The sequence below is a fragment of the Scyliorhinus canicula genome, chromosome 6 (genome assembly GCF_902713615.1).
Source record: "Scyliorhinus canicula chromosome 6, sScyCan1.1, whole genome shotgun sequence".
Taxonomy (NCBI): domain Eukaryota; kingdom Metazoa; phylum Chordata; class Chondrichthyes; order Carcharhiniformes; family Scyliorhinidae; genus Scyliorhinus; species Scyliorhinus canicula.
In genome coordinates this window covers 96305964-96327285 of record NC_052151.1, presented here as the reverse complement: position 1 = coordinate 96327285, position 21322 = coordinate 96305964, and the positions used below count along the sequence as shown (strand labels likewise).

Genomic DNA, 21322 nt, shown 5'->3' with positions numbered 1-21322 from the left:
AGTTGTGCTGACAAATATTGAATTCCCAGCCAACACTATTAAAATAGAAGTGTGTGTTCATTTATCTCACTGCTCAATGTGGTACTTCATATTGTTTGACTATTATAACATTTGCCCTTCCAAAATACTTCATCGACTTTGAAGTACTTGAGCACATCGTAAAGATGTGACAATGGCATGTTTCATAGCATTGTGGGATTTGAACTTACATATTTACTGATCCAATAATATAACCATTATACCATTAACTTCCGATAATGTACATTGTGTTAAGAATATCTATTTATGTACCAACATTATAGCTTTTTTTATGGAACTACTGTATGACTTTTGACAGCAATAGAATTGAAATGTCTAATAATTCAGCATTTAGAATTAAGTACTCGTGCCTTACAAAATGCATGCACAGTTCTCAAACATCCACATTTCTTCAGTAGCTCCCTTTAACCGCCCGATATATATGCTCAGTGTTAGAATTTGTTAAAACTGCTGCTTTCAGTCTTCCCCCTCTTTACTATGAAGCTGACTGGAGGTGGGGTGGGGTTACCAGGGTTGCCGGTATGTGTGTGATTTTGTTTTCTCCCCCCTCAATCATGCTTCCCTTGCTCTGATCCTCTTACAAAAACGTTCACCTGTGCTCTTCTAGTCAGGCAAAGGGTCTGTACCTCCAACTTGTTGACTTCCATGTTCCCTCAGCAGTTGTCGTTTGACCTGCGGAGGTTCCCGCATTTTCTGATTTTTCTTTGTTCTGTGCTGCCTCACACTGGAGAGTGGCAACAGCAATATCCAATCTTTCTGTACTAAACCTTAACATTTTCCTATCAACCAAACCTATGTCTCAATCTGAACTGTTTTATTCTTTCTAACACTGGTGTTCAATTGTCCATTGATTTAAAAATTTTATTGGGAACAGTGCCATATTACATTGAAAGTTTTCAAAATACTTCACACAATAAAATACCTTTTAGACTATTGTTACTCAGGCAACATAATTAAATACAACATTTACCATAACAGCCTGGGCTAGTTCCAGCCCCACTTGAGCTGGAGTCACAACACAACTGAAATTGGATTTTTTTTTAAAGAACAAAGAGAACAAAGAAAAATTACAGCACAGGCACAGGCCCTTCAGCCCTCCAAGCCTGCACCAATCCAGATCCTCTATCTAAAACTGTCGCCTATTTTCTAAGGATCTGTATCCCTCTGATCCCTGCACATTCATGTGTCTGTCCAGATACATCTTAAGTGACGCTATCGTGCCCGCCTCTACCACCTCCGCCAGCAATGCGTTCCAGGCACCCACCATCCTCTGCGTAAAGAACTTTCCACGTATATCTCCCTTAAACTTTACCCCTTTCTCCTTGAACTCGTGACCCCTAGTAAATGAGTCCCCCACTCTGGGAAAAAGCTTCTTGCTATCCATACTGTCTATACCTCTCATGATTTTGTAGACCTCAATGAGGTCCCCCCTCAACCTCCGTCTTTTGAATGAAAATAATCCTAATCTACTCAACCTTTCTTCATAGCTAGCGCCCTCCATACCAGGCAACGTCTTGGTGAACCTCCTCTGCACCTTCTCCAAAGCATCCACATCCTTTTGGTAATGTGGCGGCCAGAACTGTATACAGTATTCCAAATGTGGCCGAACCAAAGTCTTATACAACTGTAACATGACCTGCCAACTCTTGTACTCAATACCCCTTCCAATGGAGGAAAGCATGCTGTATGCCTTCTTGACCACTCTATCGACCTGCGCAACCACCTTCAGGGTACAATGGACCTAACACTCTCTGTACATTAATTTTCCCCAGGGCTTTTTCATTCACCGTATAGATCGCTCTTGAATTGGATCTTACAAAATGCATCACCTCGCATTTGCCTGGATTGAACTCCATCTGCCATTTCTCCACCCAACTCTCCAATCTATCTATATTCTGCTGTATTCTCTGACAGTCCCCTTCACTATCTGCTACTCCATCAATCTTAGTGCCATCTGCAAACTTGCTAATCAGACCACCTATACCTTCCTTCAGATCATTTATGTATATCAACAGTGATCCCAGCACTGTGGAACACCACTGGTCACAGTTCTCCATTTTGAGAAACTCCCTTCGACTACTACTTCCTGTCTCCTGTTGCCTAGCCAATTATTTATCCACCTAGCTAGTACACCCTGGACCCCATGAGACTTTACTTTCTCCATCAGCCTACCATGGGGAACTTTATCAAATGACTGGCTGAGCCCAGTCATCAGGTTTTGTAACTTTAACACATGGAACCTTTTATTATGTATCGTATTATAATTAAATTGACAAAAAAAGTAACTAACTGTTTAATACACCTTCAACCCTCCCCATCTGCAAACCCGTCTCACCTACTCTCTCTATAAACACACACACAGACAAGCAACACAGAGGGCAAAGGATGATTGAGAGGTAAACAATAATAAAAATAGAAGAATAAGGGTTCTTTGATGTAGTAGGGTGACTTCAAGTTATGTCGTTCTGAGGTCCATCTTTCATTTCAGGATTTCTTCCTTCTCGGCTTGAGATAATTTTCGCTGGCATGGTTGTCTACTTTCCCTGTAGATTCAGCATTATTTCCGGTTCACAGCAAAGATGTGCAAGGCGTTCATAGGTTTTGGAGCAATAAAGCACTTCTTCACCAGCAGCGAGAGGGAGAGAGAGAGACTGTCCCTTTCACTTCCAAAGTCAAACACTTCTGCCCAGTCCTCGTATGAAGCAGGAACCGATCTCTGACTGTTGCCAGACAGAGCAACGTCCCTGACCAACCCACTGTTGCCTGTTAGCCAATCGAGCTGACTTACTCCAAAGCTGGTTCCTAAGATTTCACTCACGCTGACAAGTCTGTTTCTCCTCTCCAAAATACAAAATCAAGCTACACAATGTCCTGACAAGCAGCATGTTTCAGCTTGAGTCCTCTGCTTAAAGGCATGTTTAGCTCACTGTGCTAAATCGCTGGCTTTGAAAGCAGACCAAGCAGGCCAGCAGCACGGTTCGATACCTGTAACAGCCTCCCCGATAGGTGCCGGAATGTGACGACTAGGGGTTTTTCACAGTAACTTCATTGAAGCCTACTTGTGACAATAAGCGATTTTCATTTTCATTTCATTTTTCAAAGTGGGTCCATGGAATAATAGAAAAGAAAAGGGTGCTCGTCCCTCAATCGGCCGAATGGCCTCCACTGCCCTGTAAATTCTATGGGCGAAATTCTCCCAAAACGGGAGAAATCGTAAAACTGCCGTAAAACCCGGGCGGGTTTTACGGCAGCGCGCCCCTTCCCGACGGGGGACCGATTCTGGTCCCCCGTCGGGGCTAGCAGCCCGACGTCGGAGGCTCCGACAAGTCGGGCTTAACGAAAATCGTTAAACCCGCTTGCCGGAGTTAGCGCCTGCTGACGCGTCATATGACGTCAGCCGCGCATGCGCAGGTGGGAAGATTCCACCCGCGCATGCGCGGGTGACGTCATCGCGTTTTTGCGCGAAACCCGCGCATGCGCGGGCCGGGTTGCCCCTCAGCCGCCCCGCGTATTGATACTGCGGGGCGGCGGAAGGACAAATAGTGCGCGGGCATCGGGCCCGCTGCCCGCGATCGGTGCCCACCGATCGCGGGCCCATGGCACCCTTGGCACGGCCGTGGTACTGCCGTGCCAATCGGTGCCATGGTTATTTTTTGCGAGTTTGTCACGACGTTTTTACGAACGGCAGGACCAGGTGTGTTTGCCGTTCGTAAAAAGGTCGTAAAGGGCTGGGACTTCGGCCCTTCTAACAGCTGAGAATCGCTGCCGGCCGTAAAAAAACGGCGGCAGCGATTCGGGTCGGGATTTCGGCGGGGGGGGGGGGGAGAATAGCGGGAGGGCGTCAAAAAAGTCGGGAAGGCCCTCCCGCTATTCTCCCACCCGTCGTGGGGGGGGGGAGAATTTCGCCCTATGTTTCCATGAAAATGGGAACAAATGAAATAAACAAGAAGAACTCTGATACATTTTATAGAAAGGAATTAAGCATTAGAGATGGAAAGGTGGGTGGTGACGAGAGTGACTTTTTCTATTGCTAATTATGATTTTGATTCAGTGGGAGCACTCTTGCATTTTGAGTCAGCAGGTTGGGGAGTTCTACACCCACTCCAGGACCTGAACACATAATCTCGGCTGAGGCTTCAATGTTGTTATTTTATTAATTCCGAGGATGTTACTGCCACTGGGAAGGTCAGCATTTGGTGTTCAATCCTAACTGCCCTTAAATGTTGGTGGCCACCTGCTTTCTTGAACTGCAGTGGTCCTTGCGGTGCAGTTAGTCACAGTGCAATTAAGGGAGGCAATCCATGCAGCACTGAGAGAGTATTGTATTGTCTTTCAAATGGGATGTCTGTCTTCTTGACTTCTTGACTAGATGTGAAATATTCCACGACGACATTTGTAAACCAGGGAATTTACAGAGTGTTACCCTACGCAGTAAATTACTGAAATATTTATTCTTCAGGAAAAGTGGTGAAGGGGTTTATTGGGATGGCAATCAAAAGAACACGGGAACATTTTAAAAAGATGATCAGAGGTCTTAAAATTTCAGTGGGATTGTCACCCTTAAACCTCGAGGGAGTACAAATTGGATCATTGAATCCCTTTTTTAAACTTCATAATTCAAAACTCACTACTTCAAAAATTTAAATTTTATGTACATTTTTCATTCTTCGCACTACAATTCTGAGAATATTGGATTCAGGTATAGCTGACATTATGCCAAGTTCGTGTCCAACTGCGTTCCCATTGTGATTATTTTTGTGTGTCATCAGCTTTCTCCTTCAAGTGCTGATTTACCCACGGTGAAATTTCTTGCATTCACAGTTTTGCTGTATATCTCGTACATTAGCAATATTTGTATATCAAATGATATATGTAGCATCATTCCACTAGTTTTTCTTTGCGACAACACAAAAGGTATGGTCCAACAATACGGCCAATCTGAGTGAAGCAGGGTTAGATTCTTTCCTCCATGGTCACACATGCCAAATTCATAGATTCATAAATTAGAGATCATAGATCATTGATTTGATTGGCATTCTGTGATGATGATAATTATGGCCTTTTAGTACTCAATCAAGCAAATGGCCCTAATGCAAAATCTGCCCACTTGCCTTAACAAAAATAACCATATAGCCTGTTTAATTTTAGTACAGCATGGAAGCACCCGAACGTATTCACAGTCTGACTCACCTTGGAAGATTGAAGATTTGAACCAATAGACACATCTGTCTGCTTCAGGATGTCTGATCCAAAGCTAGATTCGGATGTTAAATCATCAAAATAATCATATTCTTCATTTTGTGGATCATTCTAGCAAGAATCAGAATCATAAATCAGTGAAGCTATTGAAATTTTTATGTACAAGAAAGCCTAGTGTTTATTTTTCACACATGATGGATTTTATACACATTAATAATAAATGTTTCATACACATCAATAATAAAATAAATGCTCAGCTCCAAACCAACAAGGGGCTTTCTATTTGCAATGCAAGAATGGGATATTAACAGAGCATTTAACTTTGAAGACAAATATAAACTTAATGAGATGGTGCATTACTGGTTCTTGGCTGTCCATCTCAGAGGGATAATCTATTCTTTAAGCAACGCAATTTTTACAGGAGCAAATTTATACTTTTCATGGGTGGAATCTTACCAGCGTTTGGCTGTGTCAGGCTCAGACTCACTTCCTGAGACCCTCGTAATATTTAAGAAGTATTTAGATGTGTACTTGTGATATCAAGGCATACAAGACTATGGGCCAAGACTGGAAAATGGGATCAGAATACTTAGGTGGTTATTTTTGACCGGCAGAGAGGCAATGGGCCTTAGGGCTTTTTCTGTGCTGCAGACCTCTATGACTATGACTGTGACTGAAACTAGTGTGTAACTTTGCAGCTGCAGAAACCTGTTTTCTCTGCAGATATTGAGTCTCTTTAAAGAGAAAAAAATGAGTGGGCGTGGTTTATGCCATCATTCTAATGGGACGGGGCTGACAGAGCCAGCAACGGGCTACACAGGGATCGGGGCGCCATCTTTAAAGAGCGCCCCAATCAGCACTGAGAACTAACTGCCCACACAACAGAGTTTTCGGAGCTCTCCTCTCCACCTCTTCAATCATCAACGCATACCATCAGCGCAGAGGTATCGCCGGAAATCCACGCCCCCCCCCAACCTCAGTGCCCGCTCACAGATAGATAACCCCTCCCACGGGGTTCCCACTGGGGCCCTCCCCTGCCACTACTCATTGGCACAGGTTGGCACTGCCAGTTTAACACTGTGTCAGCCTGGCAGTGCCAACACCTGTGCCAGGCGTCAGTGCCAAACCACTGCCCAGGAATCTTCCACTTGTCCCGAAGGCTATACTTACCACTGCGGGGGCCCGATAACAATATTTAAATGCATTAAAATCTAAGAGCGTGAACCTCTTGACCTGGCAGTAAGGGGCGGGGAAAATCGTGAATCATGGTCTCTCTGGAGAGAATCAGATTTCCCAATTCTCTCTGAATTCCGCCCCCCCCCCCCTCCAACCACGTCGCCGATCCCATTCATGACTGGTGTGAGCTCCAAAATCGTCCCTCATAATTATACAATATCTATTGGACTACAATTGATTTTGCATGATGCATGGCAAGGTAAAATGGTTCATATTCTCAGAAAGCTTACCGATGGCAAAGTAGAAACTGAGACTTCACTGGTGGTCGATAGTGAGGAGGGTTTATTTGTTTTGAAACTGAAGTCTGAATAATCATTACGAGGCACTGAAATTAGGAACAGAACATTTGACAGTTAGCCACAGTCCTTATTTCTGTAGTGAGTTTTGTGGACATTAATATGGACAATGTTAGTGATGGTAATGAAACAGTTTAATTTCAGTACCCAGTTTAGCCTCAAGTACTTTTAAGGCAAATACTTTGTTGCAGGTACTTAGAGTTAGATGCAACATTACATTTCCCCTTTTGTCATTTTAAATCCCACTTCAGAAGCTTATTTTCTACTGCATTCATTCTTCCTTCTTCAAACATGGCTGCACAGAATGTTTCAATTTTCAACCAAACTGATCAACAGGAGCATATTTCCAGAAGAAAAGGAAATCAATGTATTAACAATCAACCCCACCGCGACCTGAAGATGCTTCTGATCTACACACTCTGATAAAGCTGAAGGATAATCTCATTAGACAATTCAAGCCATGTTCTCTTTTGTACTCCCCAACCTACACAGTCTTCAGTGCTACAAAATAACAGCATTGTATGATCATTCGTTGTTATGATAAATACTTCTCTGGCAACTGTAGCACTTCCGTGAGGCCTTTGCAAGAATGTAAATGTGGGACACTGGCACTGTTTTCTGAACTACAATCTTCTGTCATTGCACAAAATCACTGATCCATCCGTGGGAAGAAGACATTTATGAACCTGCTATCGCTTGGCTCCTCAAAGCCAAGAAAGTATTCTTTCAAGAAATGGAGCTGTTTATTTCAAAATTCCGGCAGTAGAGAAGTTCCATTTTGGTAATCCAAGCAGATCAATGCTCTTTGTGGATGATTCATTGTTAACAAAGCTATTTGAAAAATTCTTAACCTAGTTGGCTCCTTTGTTCCTTCATTAAGGACAAAATAATCAGAAGAAAGCCCAACATAATTATTGTCATTGAGGTATTTCATTGAAACCCTAAAGTGAATGTATGAATTATTAATAATGGTTATAATTAAAATCAATTATCAGATATTTTTAATTCAACATTTAATTCCATAACAAAACTATTGGCTTCAATTGAAAGACAAGTTGGGTGAGGTCACGGCTTGATTTGCAATTCAACTGCAGCAGGGGTGCATCCCCTGAGTACGTTATCTATTGATTTTTTAATGTTATTTAAAAAACAAGGAGGAATAATGAGTCTGGTTAATAGTTTCAAAGCTGCATACATTGTAGAGTTTCCTGGGGTGTATTTTGTTTTTAAATTTATTGAAAAATGAAAAAATGAAAATTGTTTATTGTCACAAGTCGGCTTCAATGAAGTTACTGTGAAAAGCCCCAAGTCACCACATTCTGGTGCCTGTTCGGGGAGGCTGATACGTGAAGGTTGAATTTACTGTCCTTCCCCCAATTGTCCAAAAAAGGAGGTGGTGGGATTTCTACCTGAATCACTGCTGTCCCTGTGGTAATAGTATTTCATGATGGAGAATTCCAGAATCTTGACCTAATGAAATCCCCACATCGACATGGCGAGTGGCTTGGAGCTGAGAGTATTCGTTTATGCTGCTCTAGTCCTTCATGTTGGCAAAGAGTACAGGGCTGAGGGGCTATTAATGTAAACTTGAAAAGTTGCAGATCTGGGCAGGATTCTCCATTTGGGAGGCAAAGGACGTGATTGTATGCAGTGCCATGCTTAAGCGAGAGTGCGGGGCCGTTAGATCGCAAGAGAGGCAAAATCGGGAACCACGCCGGGCACTAATTGGTTTGAGATCTAACCAGCCCACTCCTATTGTGGTGTGGCGAGAAACCAATAAATCACCACTAAGCTCAATCTCCATACCGTTAACGGGAGCGTTAGTGGCCTCCGGTGATCTAACCGCCTCCCCAGCAAGTGGTCATGCGGGCGCCAATGAGTGCACCTTTTAAAAAACATGAAGCTGGCAGAATAGCTGCTGTGGAGAACCAAGAAGGTGATTGGCCATCTTCACTCCAAGGCAAAGAGCCTGGAGGCACAGGGGGTCAGATTCAACCAACCAGTGTGGCCCAATGGAGATTCTCCTGGTGACACTCCCCGGGATGATGGCCACTGCCACTTCATCCCAGATGACACTGGCTGCCCTTGGCTGAACTTCCAAACTCCTTGGGGAACAGGGCATAACATCTGGACTCAATCGCGTCCAACAATCTGGCCAGGACAGTATCCTTGAATCATGAGGCTGGTCTTCTCAGCATGACTGCACGCTGTGTGGGATTTGCTCTGCGGGATCGGTTTATGGGTTGCTCCCCTTTGTTGGCGGTAAATCAGTCGGCAGGACCATCATTTGCAGTGTGAAGCCCGTGGGACCTCGTTAAGTCAACCAATTAACATTTGATACCAGTGGCAACCTCACTTTGTCGAGCGTCAGGAAGCTCGTGGCAGTTCCAGCTCTCTACCTCAAGAGTTGCCGTCCGGAATGAATCTCGTGTGGTTTGCGTTCCTATTGTGGGCGCTATGCAGTCAGAAAGGCAGGACATGCAAATAGGCCAGCATTCCGCCAGCACAAATTCAAAGCAATTCCCGGCCCAGCAGGCATTCTAAACACTGGGGCCAGAGTAGAAGAGCTTGGCAGATAGAAATGTTTTTAAGCACTTCAGTTTGCACACACTCACGATAGCCACCAGGATGGCTCATCGAAGACCTGTCCTCCGAGGTTGGGCCCACAGTTCCACGCCAGTGAGGAGCAGAGCTACACCTCTTGCCTAGGGTGGGCCAGAAAACCCAAGCCTGCCCTCCTGAACATCATCTCTGCTGCCAGGCTCACAAGGAGGAGACAGCTGGCGATCCAGAGGGATGGGGAACTAGTGAACTTGCTGCCCTGAGAGGGACAGAGAACCAGGGAGGGTTCCAAAGGCCATGGTGCAGGTGTCCTCCGGTTGGGGTGAACTCTGCTGATTAGCTGCTTCCTCTGCAGCGGGCCAATGCTTTAGTGGAGTGCCAACACCTGGGGCCACCGATCACCTGGGAGACCCCCACAAGTGCCGTTTCATCTGATCCCCATTTGTGGAGACAAGTGCTGAATGGCGCTCACCCGAGATCTCTGGGGCAAAGGGGATTAATCCCAAAGCCTCAGGTACCTCGGGAATCTGCACAGTAGAATGAGGCTAGCTGTCTCACTCTAATATGCAGATTTGCCAAGTGATTGCATTTACAATGGGTGGGATTTACATTGCAACGTCTCGCGAGGTCTCATTGGATTTTGCAAGGCATTACGAACCGGGTAGATCTCGGGACTTATTTAACTATGGCCGTGAATTCTGAACATTTAGTTCTTAAGGAGATGAAGTCCTTGTATCTCTTTCAACCTGAAAGAAAATAAGGAAAGATGGGCATTTCATTCCATTTCATTTTCTTAATTTCCCCAAATGCCTTGTACACTTGCTACTGTATCATTATCCTTTTGGGAAGCTTGATGCTCAAAACTGAATGCAATATTCAAAACTGCTGAATTATATAGAATTGACCTTTTGGCTAATTTCCCAACATTCTGACAGCTTTATTAATAGTTATTTCTTGTTGAAAAGTCATTTTTCAGACTGATCTACGGTAACCTCAAATCATTTCTGCCATCTTTATGTCACCATCATTCATCCTGTCAATCGCAGTAATTATTTTAAAAACAATACATGTCCTTTTGCAATCATAAACTTTAAGCCACTTGCGATCCTTCTGAATAACCCCTACAGATTCAACATGATTTGTCATCTGCACTATTAGCTCATCAGCAGTGCTGGTCATGTTTTTAAACTCTTCATCTTAGTTATGTGCATGGATTTGAAATTGTACTCGACGTCAGGCTGTGCTCTCAGGAACTGCAGTAATAACTTCTGCCCCATTTGAAGAACCTTTGTGGACTATCTAGAAACTGCAGTGGCATGATATAATAACAAGTAAAGGAAAAAGTGATGATAACTTCTGAAGTGCGAGGGTTGATTAATCTACACTCAGCTTTTTATCCATTCTGGGGCTCTGGAAATATTTTAAATCAAGCTACATAATTTGCTGCCATGTCCCCAGTGCCTAAAGAATTTGCCAAGATGTTTCATCGTTTCTTCATTACAGTAGGATTTTTTTTTTTAATAACAGCAGCTAAATAAATTGCTACTTAGAAAGTATATAATCCACCATACGTCTTGAATGAACAGCTGTCAGTTAAAAAATTCTCAATCTTTCAACAGGGCTTTAATGCACAAATGCAATTATCTGACAATATAGTTACACTGGAAGGCTTGTAACTCATTTCAAATTTCATTAAGGTTGCCAAAAGCATCAGCGGAACATAAGAATTAAATAATCTCCAAGGTTCGTGATGATTACCTTAGAACTATTAAACCTGTCCCAGCTACATTCTTCATTGCTGAAGGATGGAATATTTCTCAGAATATTGCAAGTTTGGAAAATCGGGAGTTTCAATGTTGCAATTGTTCCAAAAGAAAATATTTCCACAGTTTACACTTTGTGATTAAGATATAATCCAAGTAGATCAGCTCAGTAGACTGATCAGAAAACAAAAAACTTACATTACCCAAGCTGAAATTGTCTGGCTGGGCTTTCTCATCCAGGCCTACCTTCCGGAATTGTAATTAAGTAACTACTCTGATGGAACTGCTGTGTCCTTCCAGGATGTGCATTTTTTTTCTTTCCAACTCTGGAAAAAGTTCCACACATCTGAGGCCTGCTATTCTAAACCCCAGCCTACTGACAACAATACGCCAGCACTGACCCCCTGCCAGAAATCAAGGCATCAAATTCTGTTTTCATTGCATCATTCCTCTCTGCCCTCCTTTTTCTATTGCAGTGGATCCCATTCCAAAGAATACCTCTTAATAGGATGGTTAGAGAGTGGATGTACAAAAACAAAGGACAGGATAGGACAAGCCAGCCCACTGAAACTGTCATGGTGTAATGACAATGTTCCATCATTTCCATTTGACTTATCTTCCACCCAGATATCAAATAAAATCCTGGTAGAGATTTTTAAAAATGAGACCGACAAAAAATAGAGAGGCTTGTTTGAAAAAATACTCTGCAATAAATCTACACTTTCTACATTCTCCACAGCAGAAATGCTGCCACAAACTAGTCGGGCTGAATGGCCTACTGTGTTGTAGATTCTATGTAGTTCTGTGAAACTTGTTCCAGAAGGTGATGATACTCTGAAAAAAGTTGCCTCCAACAACTAATTTCATCTTTGACTTGTACTACACAAGTCAAAGACGAAATTAGTTGTGAGAGGCAACTTTTTTCAGAGTATCATCAGCTTCAGATCCTACTACTGCGCTTAGCTCAAACAGCCAATGCACGCAAATTGAGTATGAACCTTTATTTTAAAGGCATCAATCAAATCTCCTCAAAGTGCACACTTTTCTCATTAAAAATCCCTCGGGCTCTTTTATATTATTCATTTTGAGGATATGAATGTTGCTAGCACAGCAGGCATTTATTACCCATCCCAAGGCTCTGAGCAGGTAGTTGTGGGTTGCCTTGCATCTCTCGAGCAGTTTCATTCAATTAAAGTGACTTTCCAGACCACTTCAGAGGTCAATTAAAAGTCAACCAGATTACTATGGGTTTACAATCACATAGAGACCAGCAAAGATAAAGACAGCACTTTTCCTTCCCTAGAGGTTGTTGGATTTTTAAAACAATATGAAAGAATCCAAGGTCACGGTGAACACTTTTTATTTAAACAGAATTTTAATTCTCAAGTAGGGCAATCCCATGTTCTCTAGAGGATTACTAGTTCGGGAATACAACTAATAAGCAGGCCCCTATTATAATCATAGTGTAGTAAATTGCACTGGTGGAATCCATCTGTAGAGGCAAAGGCAGAGGTGGAAAAGAGAGATAATAACATAAATATTAAAAACTGTAAAGAGATTAATGTACAATGGAAATTATTAAGAAAGGTTTGTCATTTCATATCAAACCAGGGGCTGGTTTAGCTCACTGGGCTAAATCGCTGGCAAAGCAGGCCAGTGGCACGGTTTGATTCCCGTACCAGCCTCCCCAGGCAGGCGCCGGAATGTGGCGACTAGGGGCTTTTCACAGTAACTTCATTTAAGCCTACTCGTGACAATAAGCGATTTTCATTTCATTTCATTTCATTTGAGACTGCATTCTCAGAATCCTGCAAAAATCAATGAATTCAACTATAAAAGACATTGAGGGTGGAATTCTCGCAAGGCCCCCTACCGACAGGTTCAACAGCGGGAATGAAAAAAGTTCCTGAGGTATCTTCAGCTGGCGCCCTCCATCGTGGATCGGGAAACCCGCTGGAAGTCAGTGTGAAGCTGATCTGTATCCCGCTAATGGGAAGCAGGTGAAATCCTGACTGGAATCTTCCACCCACTCCTGATTCTCCACAAGGCCATGGAGCAACATGGCTTGCAGAAGTCAGGACTCACTTCACAAATTCCCGGGGCTACCTCCAGAGTTCAGGATGGAGGCCACTAACAACCTTGGAACACCACAGCAGTGGGCAGGGGCCGCATTTACAGGTGGACCTTCCAGATTCACTGTCATCAAGGAGGTCCATCTTCCAGCTTCAATGTTCCTGAAGATTCATCTTCTTTCACAGTAGGTCCATTTCCCTGCCACAGAGAGCTCCTGAAGATACCTGTTCATTTTTAAGAGGTCCATATTTTTCCTTCAATAGTGGTCAGTGATTTTAGGCACCTTTTCAATTATGGCACCCAGATAGGATGGCAGACTGCGAGACATCAGGTCTTCCCTGCCATGGAAACGGCGCTAAACACCCAGTTGCACGAGTCCAGGGCCGGAAGACCAGCCTCTGCGGTGGGAAACACTCCACATTCCCACCTCCGCCGCGGGATTTTGTCCCAGATGGGGGAATTCCACCCTGCGATTCTCCTTTATTTTGGTTCCATGGAAAAATGCAAATTGTACTTGCTCCTTACTTCAGGCAGGCCATCCACCAGCAAGCTGACATTGAAGTAGTGATATCCAAGCACACATAAAATGATCTGAGCTACCAATGGAGGAAGCTTCAAAAGTACATATGCAACTTATATTTCACAGGTGCCTATTTCAGAATATTAAAAACTGGATTATTGTCTCAGGCAGTGGGACCAGTCACTGGAATTAAACAAGAAATGGTTTTATCTTGTTTTACTAGGGTGGGACTTCCAGCATGTTGCCACTCCATAATCAGTGGTAATATGGCAGGTGGGATTGATATTAAACTGGGACACTGCATGCGGTCAGCAGATGTAGGTCTGGGCAATCTCACAAAGTATCAAAGTGGGTTCCACCTGCATTTGAGCCCATGATCATGGTCTGGAGTTTCAAAGAAAGCATTCAACTGCCATACTTTTCTAATTTGATGGATTGGCAGTTGGGCTTTTCATGTGTGTGGGAGGGGCGGGGAGTGGGGTGTTGCTGGTGTGGTTCTACTACCTTCAAATAGCAATTTTAATATTTTAAAATACTGATACTGAGATCAAACATTCAGGACTTCGAGTGTGCTCCGCCGTTTAACACGATCATGGCTGATCTGATGTAGCCTCAAATCTGCCTCCAGCCTACCCCCGATAACCTTTCATCCCCTTGATGACCAAGAATCTCGGCAGAGCTGGATAGATAATAATAATCTTTATTGTCACAAGTAGGCTTACATTAACACTGCAATGAAGTTACTGTGAAAAGCCTTTGGTCGCCATATTCCGGTGCTTGTTTGGGTACACAGAGGGAGAATTCAGAATGTCCAAATGACCTAATATCACGTCTTTCGGGACTTGTGGGAGGAAACCGGAGCACCAGGAGGAAACCCATGCAAACACCTGGAGAACGTGCAGACTCTACACAGACAGTGACCCAAGTGGGAATCGAACAAACAAGAACAAACAAATAACAAAGAAAAGTACAGCACAGAAACAGGCCCTTAGGCCCTCCAAGCCTGCGCTGACCATGCTGCCTGTTGAAACTAAAATCTTCGACACGTCCGGGGTCTGTATCCCTCTATTCCCATCCTATTCATGTATTTGTCAAGATGCCCCTTAAACGTCACTATCGTCCCAGCTTCCACCACCTCCTCCGGCAGCGAGTTCCAGGAACCTGGGCCTCGCGGTAGCATGGTGGCCTCACGGTAGCATGGTGGTTAGCATCAATGCTTCACAGCTCCAGGGTCCCAGGTTCGATTCCCGGCTGGGTCGCTGTCTGTGTGGAGTCTGCACGTCCTCCCCGTGTGGGCGTGGGTTTCCTCCGGGTGCTCCGGTTTCCTCCCACAGTCCAAAGATGTGCGGGTTAGGTGGATTGGCCATGCTAAATTGCCCGTAGTGTAAGGGGGGATTGTTGGGTTAAGGGTATACGGGTTACGTGGGTTTAAGTAGGGTGGTCAATGCTCGGCACAACATTGAGGGCCGAAGGGCCTGTTCTGTGCTGTACTGTTCTAAAGTTCTAAAGAACCCACTACCCTCTGTGTAAAAAACTTGCCTCATACATCTCCTCTAAAACTTGCCCCTCACACCTTAAACCTATGCCCCCTAGTAATTGACCCCTCTACCCTGGGGAAACGGCTCTGACTATCCACCCTGTCTATGCCCCTCATAATTTTGTAGACCTCTAGCAGGTCTCAGCCTCCTTCGTTCCAGTGAGAACAAACCAAGTTTATTCAACCTCTCCTCATAGCTAACAGAATTTGGGACCCAAGAGCTGTGAAGCAACAGTGCTAACCACTATGCTACCTGTCACAATATACATCCATGTATATGATGGAGTGCAGACAGGCAGTGATTGACACACAGGATGACCAGTGAGCACACAGAACACAGCAGCCAATCACCAGCCAGGACACAACCACTATAAAGCCAGAGGGCACCAGTTTTCCCGCACTCTCGGGATCCAGCCTCTGAGACAGTCAGAGCTTGTGAGCAGCAGCCAGTGCAAACACCATGTGGTAGTCAGTTAGTCTGGTCAGGTTAGCCTCAGGTCTCCAGTCAAGTCAGCATAGTGTCAACCCACAGTTAAGCATGTAATATAGTTAGATGTTAAATAAAATCGCGTTGCATCTCATCAAGTGTTGGAAGCCTGTCTCTCTCTACACTGCATCAAACGCAGTCCACATAGACCCAGCTTGCCCAACACATCACTACCCGTGCGCCCATATTCTTGGTAAGCAAAGGGGTGATAGGTTATCAGGGGTCGGCGAGATGTAGATTTGGGGTTACAGATCAGCCAGAATCTTATTGAATGGCAAAGCAAGCTTGAGCATCCGAATGGCCCACTCCTGCTCCTTGTTTGTATGATCATAAACACATGGTTTGCCAAGCACCATAATCAATTAAACTGATTAAAGAGGTAGGTTCACACCGGACAAACATCAGATTGACTGGGGATAAACACAGTTTCAATCCAAAATTATAGCTCATTTTGTGGAAGGAATGATTGAAGGAGAGGACATATATCCGCAGGGCAGCCAGATATTGAGTTTGGACAGACAGAAATAAATACACCAAGATTCAATCTATTTGAAAGCTGTTTTACGCTGCTAACATTATCACAAAAGTAGGTTTAAAAGATGGATATCTTTCTTCTTTCTATCAGAAACATTATTTTATTTTAAACCCTAGTCCAAATTTACCTCTAAGGTATAAAAATGCAACACGACAATTTTCAGATTTTTATTGTTGTAGCAGAACCATTCACATCCCAAATTGATTCACTGTCTCCTGTAGATACTGGTGACCTCAGGCTCTTCCTTTAGCAGTGGCGAGTCTTACAACAGACTACATAAAGTAGATTAAATGTCAAAAGCAAACTCAACTTGTATTCGTAAAGCACCTTTAAGCAGCAAAATGCCCCGAGCCATTACACAAGAGCTTTTTGAAACAAAATTTTACATCGAGCCATATCAGAGGATATTAGGGCAGATTGGTCCAAACAGATAGATTTTGAGGTCGATTTTAAAGGAGGAAAGTGAGGTAGATGGGTGAAGATGTTTAGGGAAGGAATTTCCGAGATTAGGGCTGAGGCAGTTGATTCAATGGCGGAGCAATTAAAATTGGGGATGCTCAAGGAGCCAGAATTAGATGAACACAGATATCTTGGAGGGTTGCGAAGCTGGAGGTTATTAGAGAGATATAGAGGTGCAAGACCATGGAGGAATCTAAAAATTGCTTGAGACTATTAAAATCAAAATATTCCTTAACTGGGAGTTAATGTAGATCAGGGATTACAAGGGAAATGTGTGAACAGGACTTGGTACAAGCTCTGATAAAGACAGCAGAATTTAAGAGCCCGATCTAACCATGTGAGAACAGAGTCCTATAGCGAGCCTGTTTAGCCGCATGTTTCCCGGCACTTGCAGCGCCGAGAAACACCCCGCTACCTAATGCCCAAAGGTTCGAGATGGGGCCTCAGGGGTGAACGGGTTCCCGAGGCTGCACCGAGCCTCGTTTGCTGCACTGAGGAGCTCCGCTCGCCAGAAACCATCAGTGCAGCATGAGATCGGGACGCTGTTTAAAAATGGCGCCCCGATCTCTTGAGCTCCCGACGCGATCCCCGAAACCGACCCCCCATACCCGACTCACCATAAGGGGTCCCAGGCGTCCCCTGTAGCCTCCACTGCACCCTCACACCGGCACAGTGCACCCCCCCCCCCCCCCCCCCGCCGCCCCAGCCCCCAGCCCGATCACCATTCTGCAGAAAATGCCAGGGGACCTAGATAGTGCCAGGCTGGCAGTGCCAGGGTGCCACCCTGCCCAGAGGGCAAGCACCTGGGGGCCTCTAATTCCCTGGGAGACCCCCATGAGTGCCATTCCATCTGGTCCCTGTTTGGGGAGACCAGCATTAAATGGCACTTGCCCGAGATCTCCGAAGCGAAGGGGATAGATAACAACACCTTGATTACCTCAGCAAACTGCATATTAGAGTGAGATGAGCTATTGGAGTGAAATCTAGTAGATTTGTCAAACAGTGATCCTGCCCATAATTGACAGGCTTAACATTGCAACATCTCATGAGATCACGCGAGGGGGGGAGGGAACTCTGATCACGGCATTTCCCTGCAGCCAACCTTCACTCGGTCATGGAGGTAGCTTTAGCCGATCCATCTTGTATCGCTGATGGAAAACAAGAGAAGCCACGTACTAACAGCACCAGTTGCCTTCAACACAGCCGCAGGCCACTCCACAGGACAGAACAGAGATCCAGTTCCAAGGAGGTGAGACCTCCAACATGGGGACTATAGGCAGAGGGTAAGATTTCCTGACATGTCTAAGAGGTAGTGCCCTGGGAAGCTCATGATTTCACAGGTTGCTGACAACTGCAGCCTCCTAGAGCAGGAGCCCCTTCCCAGTGGGTCAGGTAGGCACACATTGCCAGTGACTGCCAAGATGCCTGTCACTGGAATGCCATCCCCTGGGGCTCTCCCTCTCTATTTGCTTGTGGAGAGAAAGCAGAGAGTTTGTGTTTTGTTGGCAGGGAAGGACAACATTGAGGGAGGGAGACTGAGGTATGAGTGAGAGAGAACAATATATGCGCAGGCTGTTCAAACGGGGATGTGAGGTGCCTGCAGAGTGAGGAGAACGAGTGAAGTTGCAAGATCTGTAGATCAGAGAAGTGCTGTGCAGGAGGATGCTGGGCAAGACAGTGTGGGGCTTGGCACCCGTAAATGTTCTGCCACTCACCTTTGCCACCTTCAGGAAGTTCTGGATCCTCTTGGGTAAACATTCCTAAACTGGCGGGACCTTACTTCCACTGCTGACATCCTTGGTCACTTCCATTCACGCGTGCTTGATTGGAGAGTTTGTGCCCTTCCATCGTCCTTGGGAGAGCTCACCTAACTGCAGTCCATCAAATCCTGCAGCGTGACCTCCTGGTGAGGGGGTGGGGGAAACAGCCTTCCCAGACCTTCTCCCCCTTGGTTGTTGTAGCCTCAAAGACTCATGCCCAGTTGACCCATTCTAACACATGCCTTGCCCCATTATATAAAGTTAGATATTTCAAATAATTAGGCTATTAAAACCCACAAAAAGCAGGTAAATGGAAGTTTATTTGTGATGGAAAATAGGGTGGAACTTGGTTCCTCCAGATTTCCACCCCGTTGGAACTGGTGCTGTGATTTCCAGAAGGGACTGGGCAGGCGACTGGTTATTTTTCAGTTATCTGTTGGATAATTTGGAAACAACTCGGCTCATGCCTCACAGCTTCTTATCATCTCACAATGTCACAGATGACATCTATTTATATTCACAGTTTTCCTCAGTCAAACAGGTATAGCTTTGAGCGACCCGTTTGCAGCCTCTGACATTACATTATGAGAATAAGCTTGAAGTGCTACACATCATCAGTCAAAATACACTGTTGCAGTGTATTTGAAAATTACTATATTGTGTCTTAAAGAGACAGAATTCAGATGTGCTACGTAATCCCACCTGCAAATTTCTTTATTCACCTTGTAGTCTGGGTCATAAACTGAGCTGAAGCAAACAGCCATCGGGTACCTGTAAAGCGGCATGGTGGCGCAGTGGTTAGCACTGCTGCCTCACTGTGCCGAGGACCCAGGTTCGATCCCAGCCCCAGATCATTGTCTGTGTGGAGTTTGCACATTCTCTCCGTGTCTGTGTGGAATTCACCCCCAAAACCCAAAGATGTGCAGGGTATGTGAATGGGCCACGCTAAATTGCCCCTGAATTGGAAAACAAAATTGGGCATTCTAAATTTTCAACAAAACAGAGATTGGTATCTGTTTAGAATAATGCGTAGCGGGTGATATGCAATTAGTTCTACGTGACTTCTTTGTGTTAAAAAAGTGAAGTTCCTGACAAATAACATAAGGAATAGGAGGATTAGGCTATTCAGCCCGTAAAGATCATGGCTGATATTGTGGCCTCAACTCCATTTTCCTGCCTGACCCCATAATCCTCGAATCCTTTGTCAAGCAAAAATTCTGTCTACGTCGGCCTCGAATACATTCAATGACACACCCTCCTCTGCTCTCTAGGGCAGAGAATTCCAAATATTTACAATCCTCACGGAATAAATTTCTCCTCATCTCCATTTTAAATGGGAGACCCCTTATTCTAAAACTGTAACCTCTAGATCTCGATTCCCCCAGGAGGGGAAACATCCTCTCAGCATCCACCCTGTCAAGCTCCCTTAGAATCTTGTATGTTTCAATAAAATCACCTCTCATTCTTCTAAACTCCAATTCGAGCACAGGCCCAGTCTGCAAAATCTTTCCTCATAAGACAACCTATTCAGCCCAGGGATCATCCTGGTGAACCTTCTTCCAAATTCCAAATAGCCAAGCACATATACGTACACTCAATGTTTTCAAAAATTGATAAAAAATACACTGGGGATCGGTTTAGCTCAGTTGGCTGGACAGCTGATTCGTGATGCAGAGCGAGGCCAACATCACAGGTTCGATTCTCGTACTGGCTGAGGTTATCCTTCTCAACCTCTCTCCTTCTCAACATCTTCTCAACCTCTCTCCTCCCCTGAGGTGTGGTAATCCTGAATAGGTGTATGGGAAGGCAGCCTATGGTCACCTGGGACTATGGTGACTACTTTTCTTTATACGTTACAGTTAACTGAGAGTCAAAGGGATAGCCATCTATTTCTCTCTCAGATAATATTAAGGCTAGATGTGAAAATCCCAGAGTTAACCTTTTAAATTGCAGCCAGAATAATGCTTGAGATTGATGCCTGAGCAGGCTCGAAGGGCCAGATGGCCTACTCCGGTTCCTAGCTCTTAAGTTCTCCTAGTTCTTATTATAGTTGTCAGTTTGTCAACTTTAGAACTGGGTTGACCATACTTTTCTCTGGTGGTACAAAGTTAAATTCCACCGTCCGAAAATATGTACTATGACTGGATTCATAGTGTTAGAGAGTAACCATTGGAAGGGGTTTGGTAACAAGGTATCCTTCCCACCTATTTTCCATTGCTAAGTAGGGAGATGCTGCATGGCAGGGAAAATGTAGGAGAGCAGGAGAACCTTTAAAAAGGGACTAAAATATTTATGAAAAAACTAGTCTAATATGGATTATTTATTGTCATGTGAGAGTACCTTTAAGAAATCGGTGTTTATAAATGGCTGTGTATATAAGTATCTGTAGTGAGAGTACCTTTAAGAAATAGGTGTTTATTAGTGCAGTGATGTCAGAGAGTAGGTGGAGCTGGGCTGTCTGTCAGTTTTTTACTTTTGTTTTAGGCTGTTTGCTGCAGGGTGTGTTTTAGTTTTGTTTTCAGAGCTAGATAGCTGCAGTCACAGCCAGAAGGCATATTAGAGTCTCTCTCTGCAATCTAAAGACTGTAAATTGATCCTAGTGATTTAAAACTATGGTCCAGAAGGGCAGCACGGTAGCACAGTGGATAGCACTGTGGCTTCACAGCGCCATGGTCCCGGGTTCGATTTCTCACTGGGTCACTGTCTGTGCGGAGTCTGCACGTTCTCCCCGTGTCTGCGTGGGTTTCCTCCGGGTGCTCCGGTTTCCTCCCACAGTCCAAAGACGTGCAGGTTAGGTGGGTTGGCCATGATAAATTGTCCTTGGTGTCCAAAATGGTTAGGAGGGGTTATTGGGTT

At 44.6% G+C, this 21322-nt stretch overlaps 1 protein-coding gene across 5 annotated transcripts in view; it reads right to left on the bottom strand.

The window, feature by feature from the left end:
- Positions 1–21322, bottom strand: part of LOC119967323 (synaptotagmin-like protein 2) — a 572979-nt gene that overhangs the window by 41940 nt on the left and 509717 nt on the right. For all 5 annotated transcript variants that reach the window (XM_038799699.1, XM_038799698.1, XM_038799700.1 and 2 more), the window contains 2 exons: positions 6705–6799; positions 5230–5349 (listed from right to left, as the gene is read on the bottom strand). In XM_038799699.1, coding sequence (XP_038655627.1) covers positions 5230–5349; positions 6705–6799 — 215 coding nt within the window. The remainder of the gene's footprint in view (positions 1–5229; positions 5350–6704; positions 6800–21322) is intronic.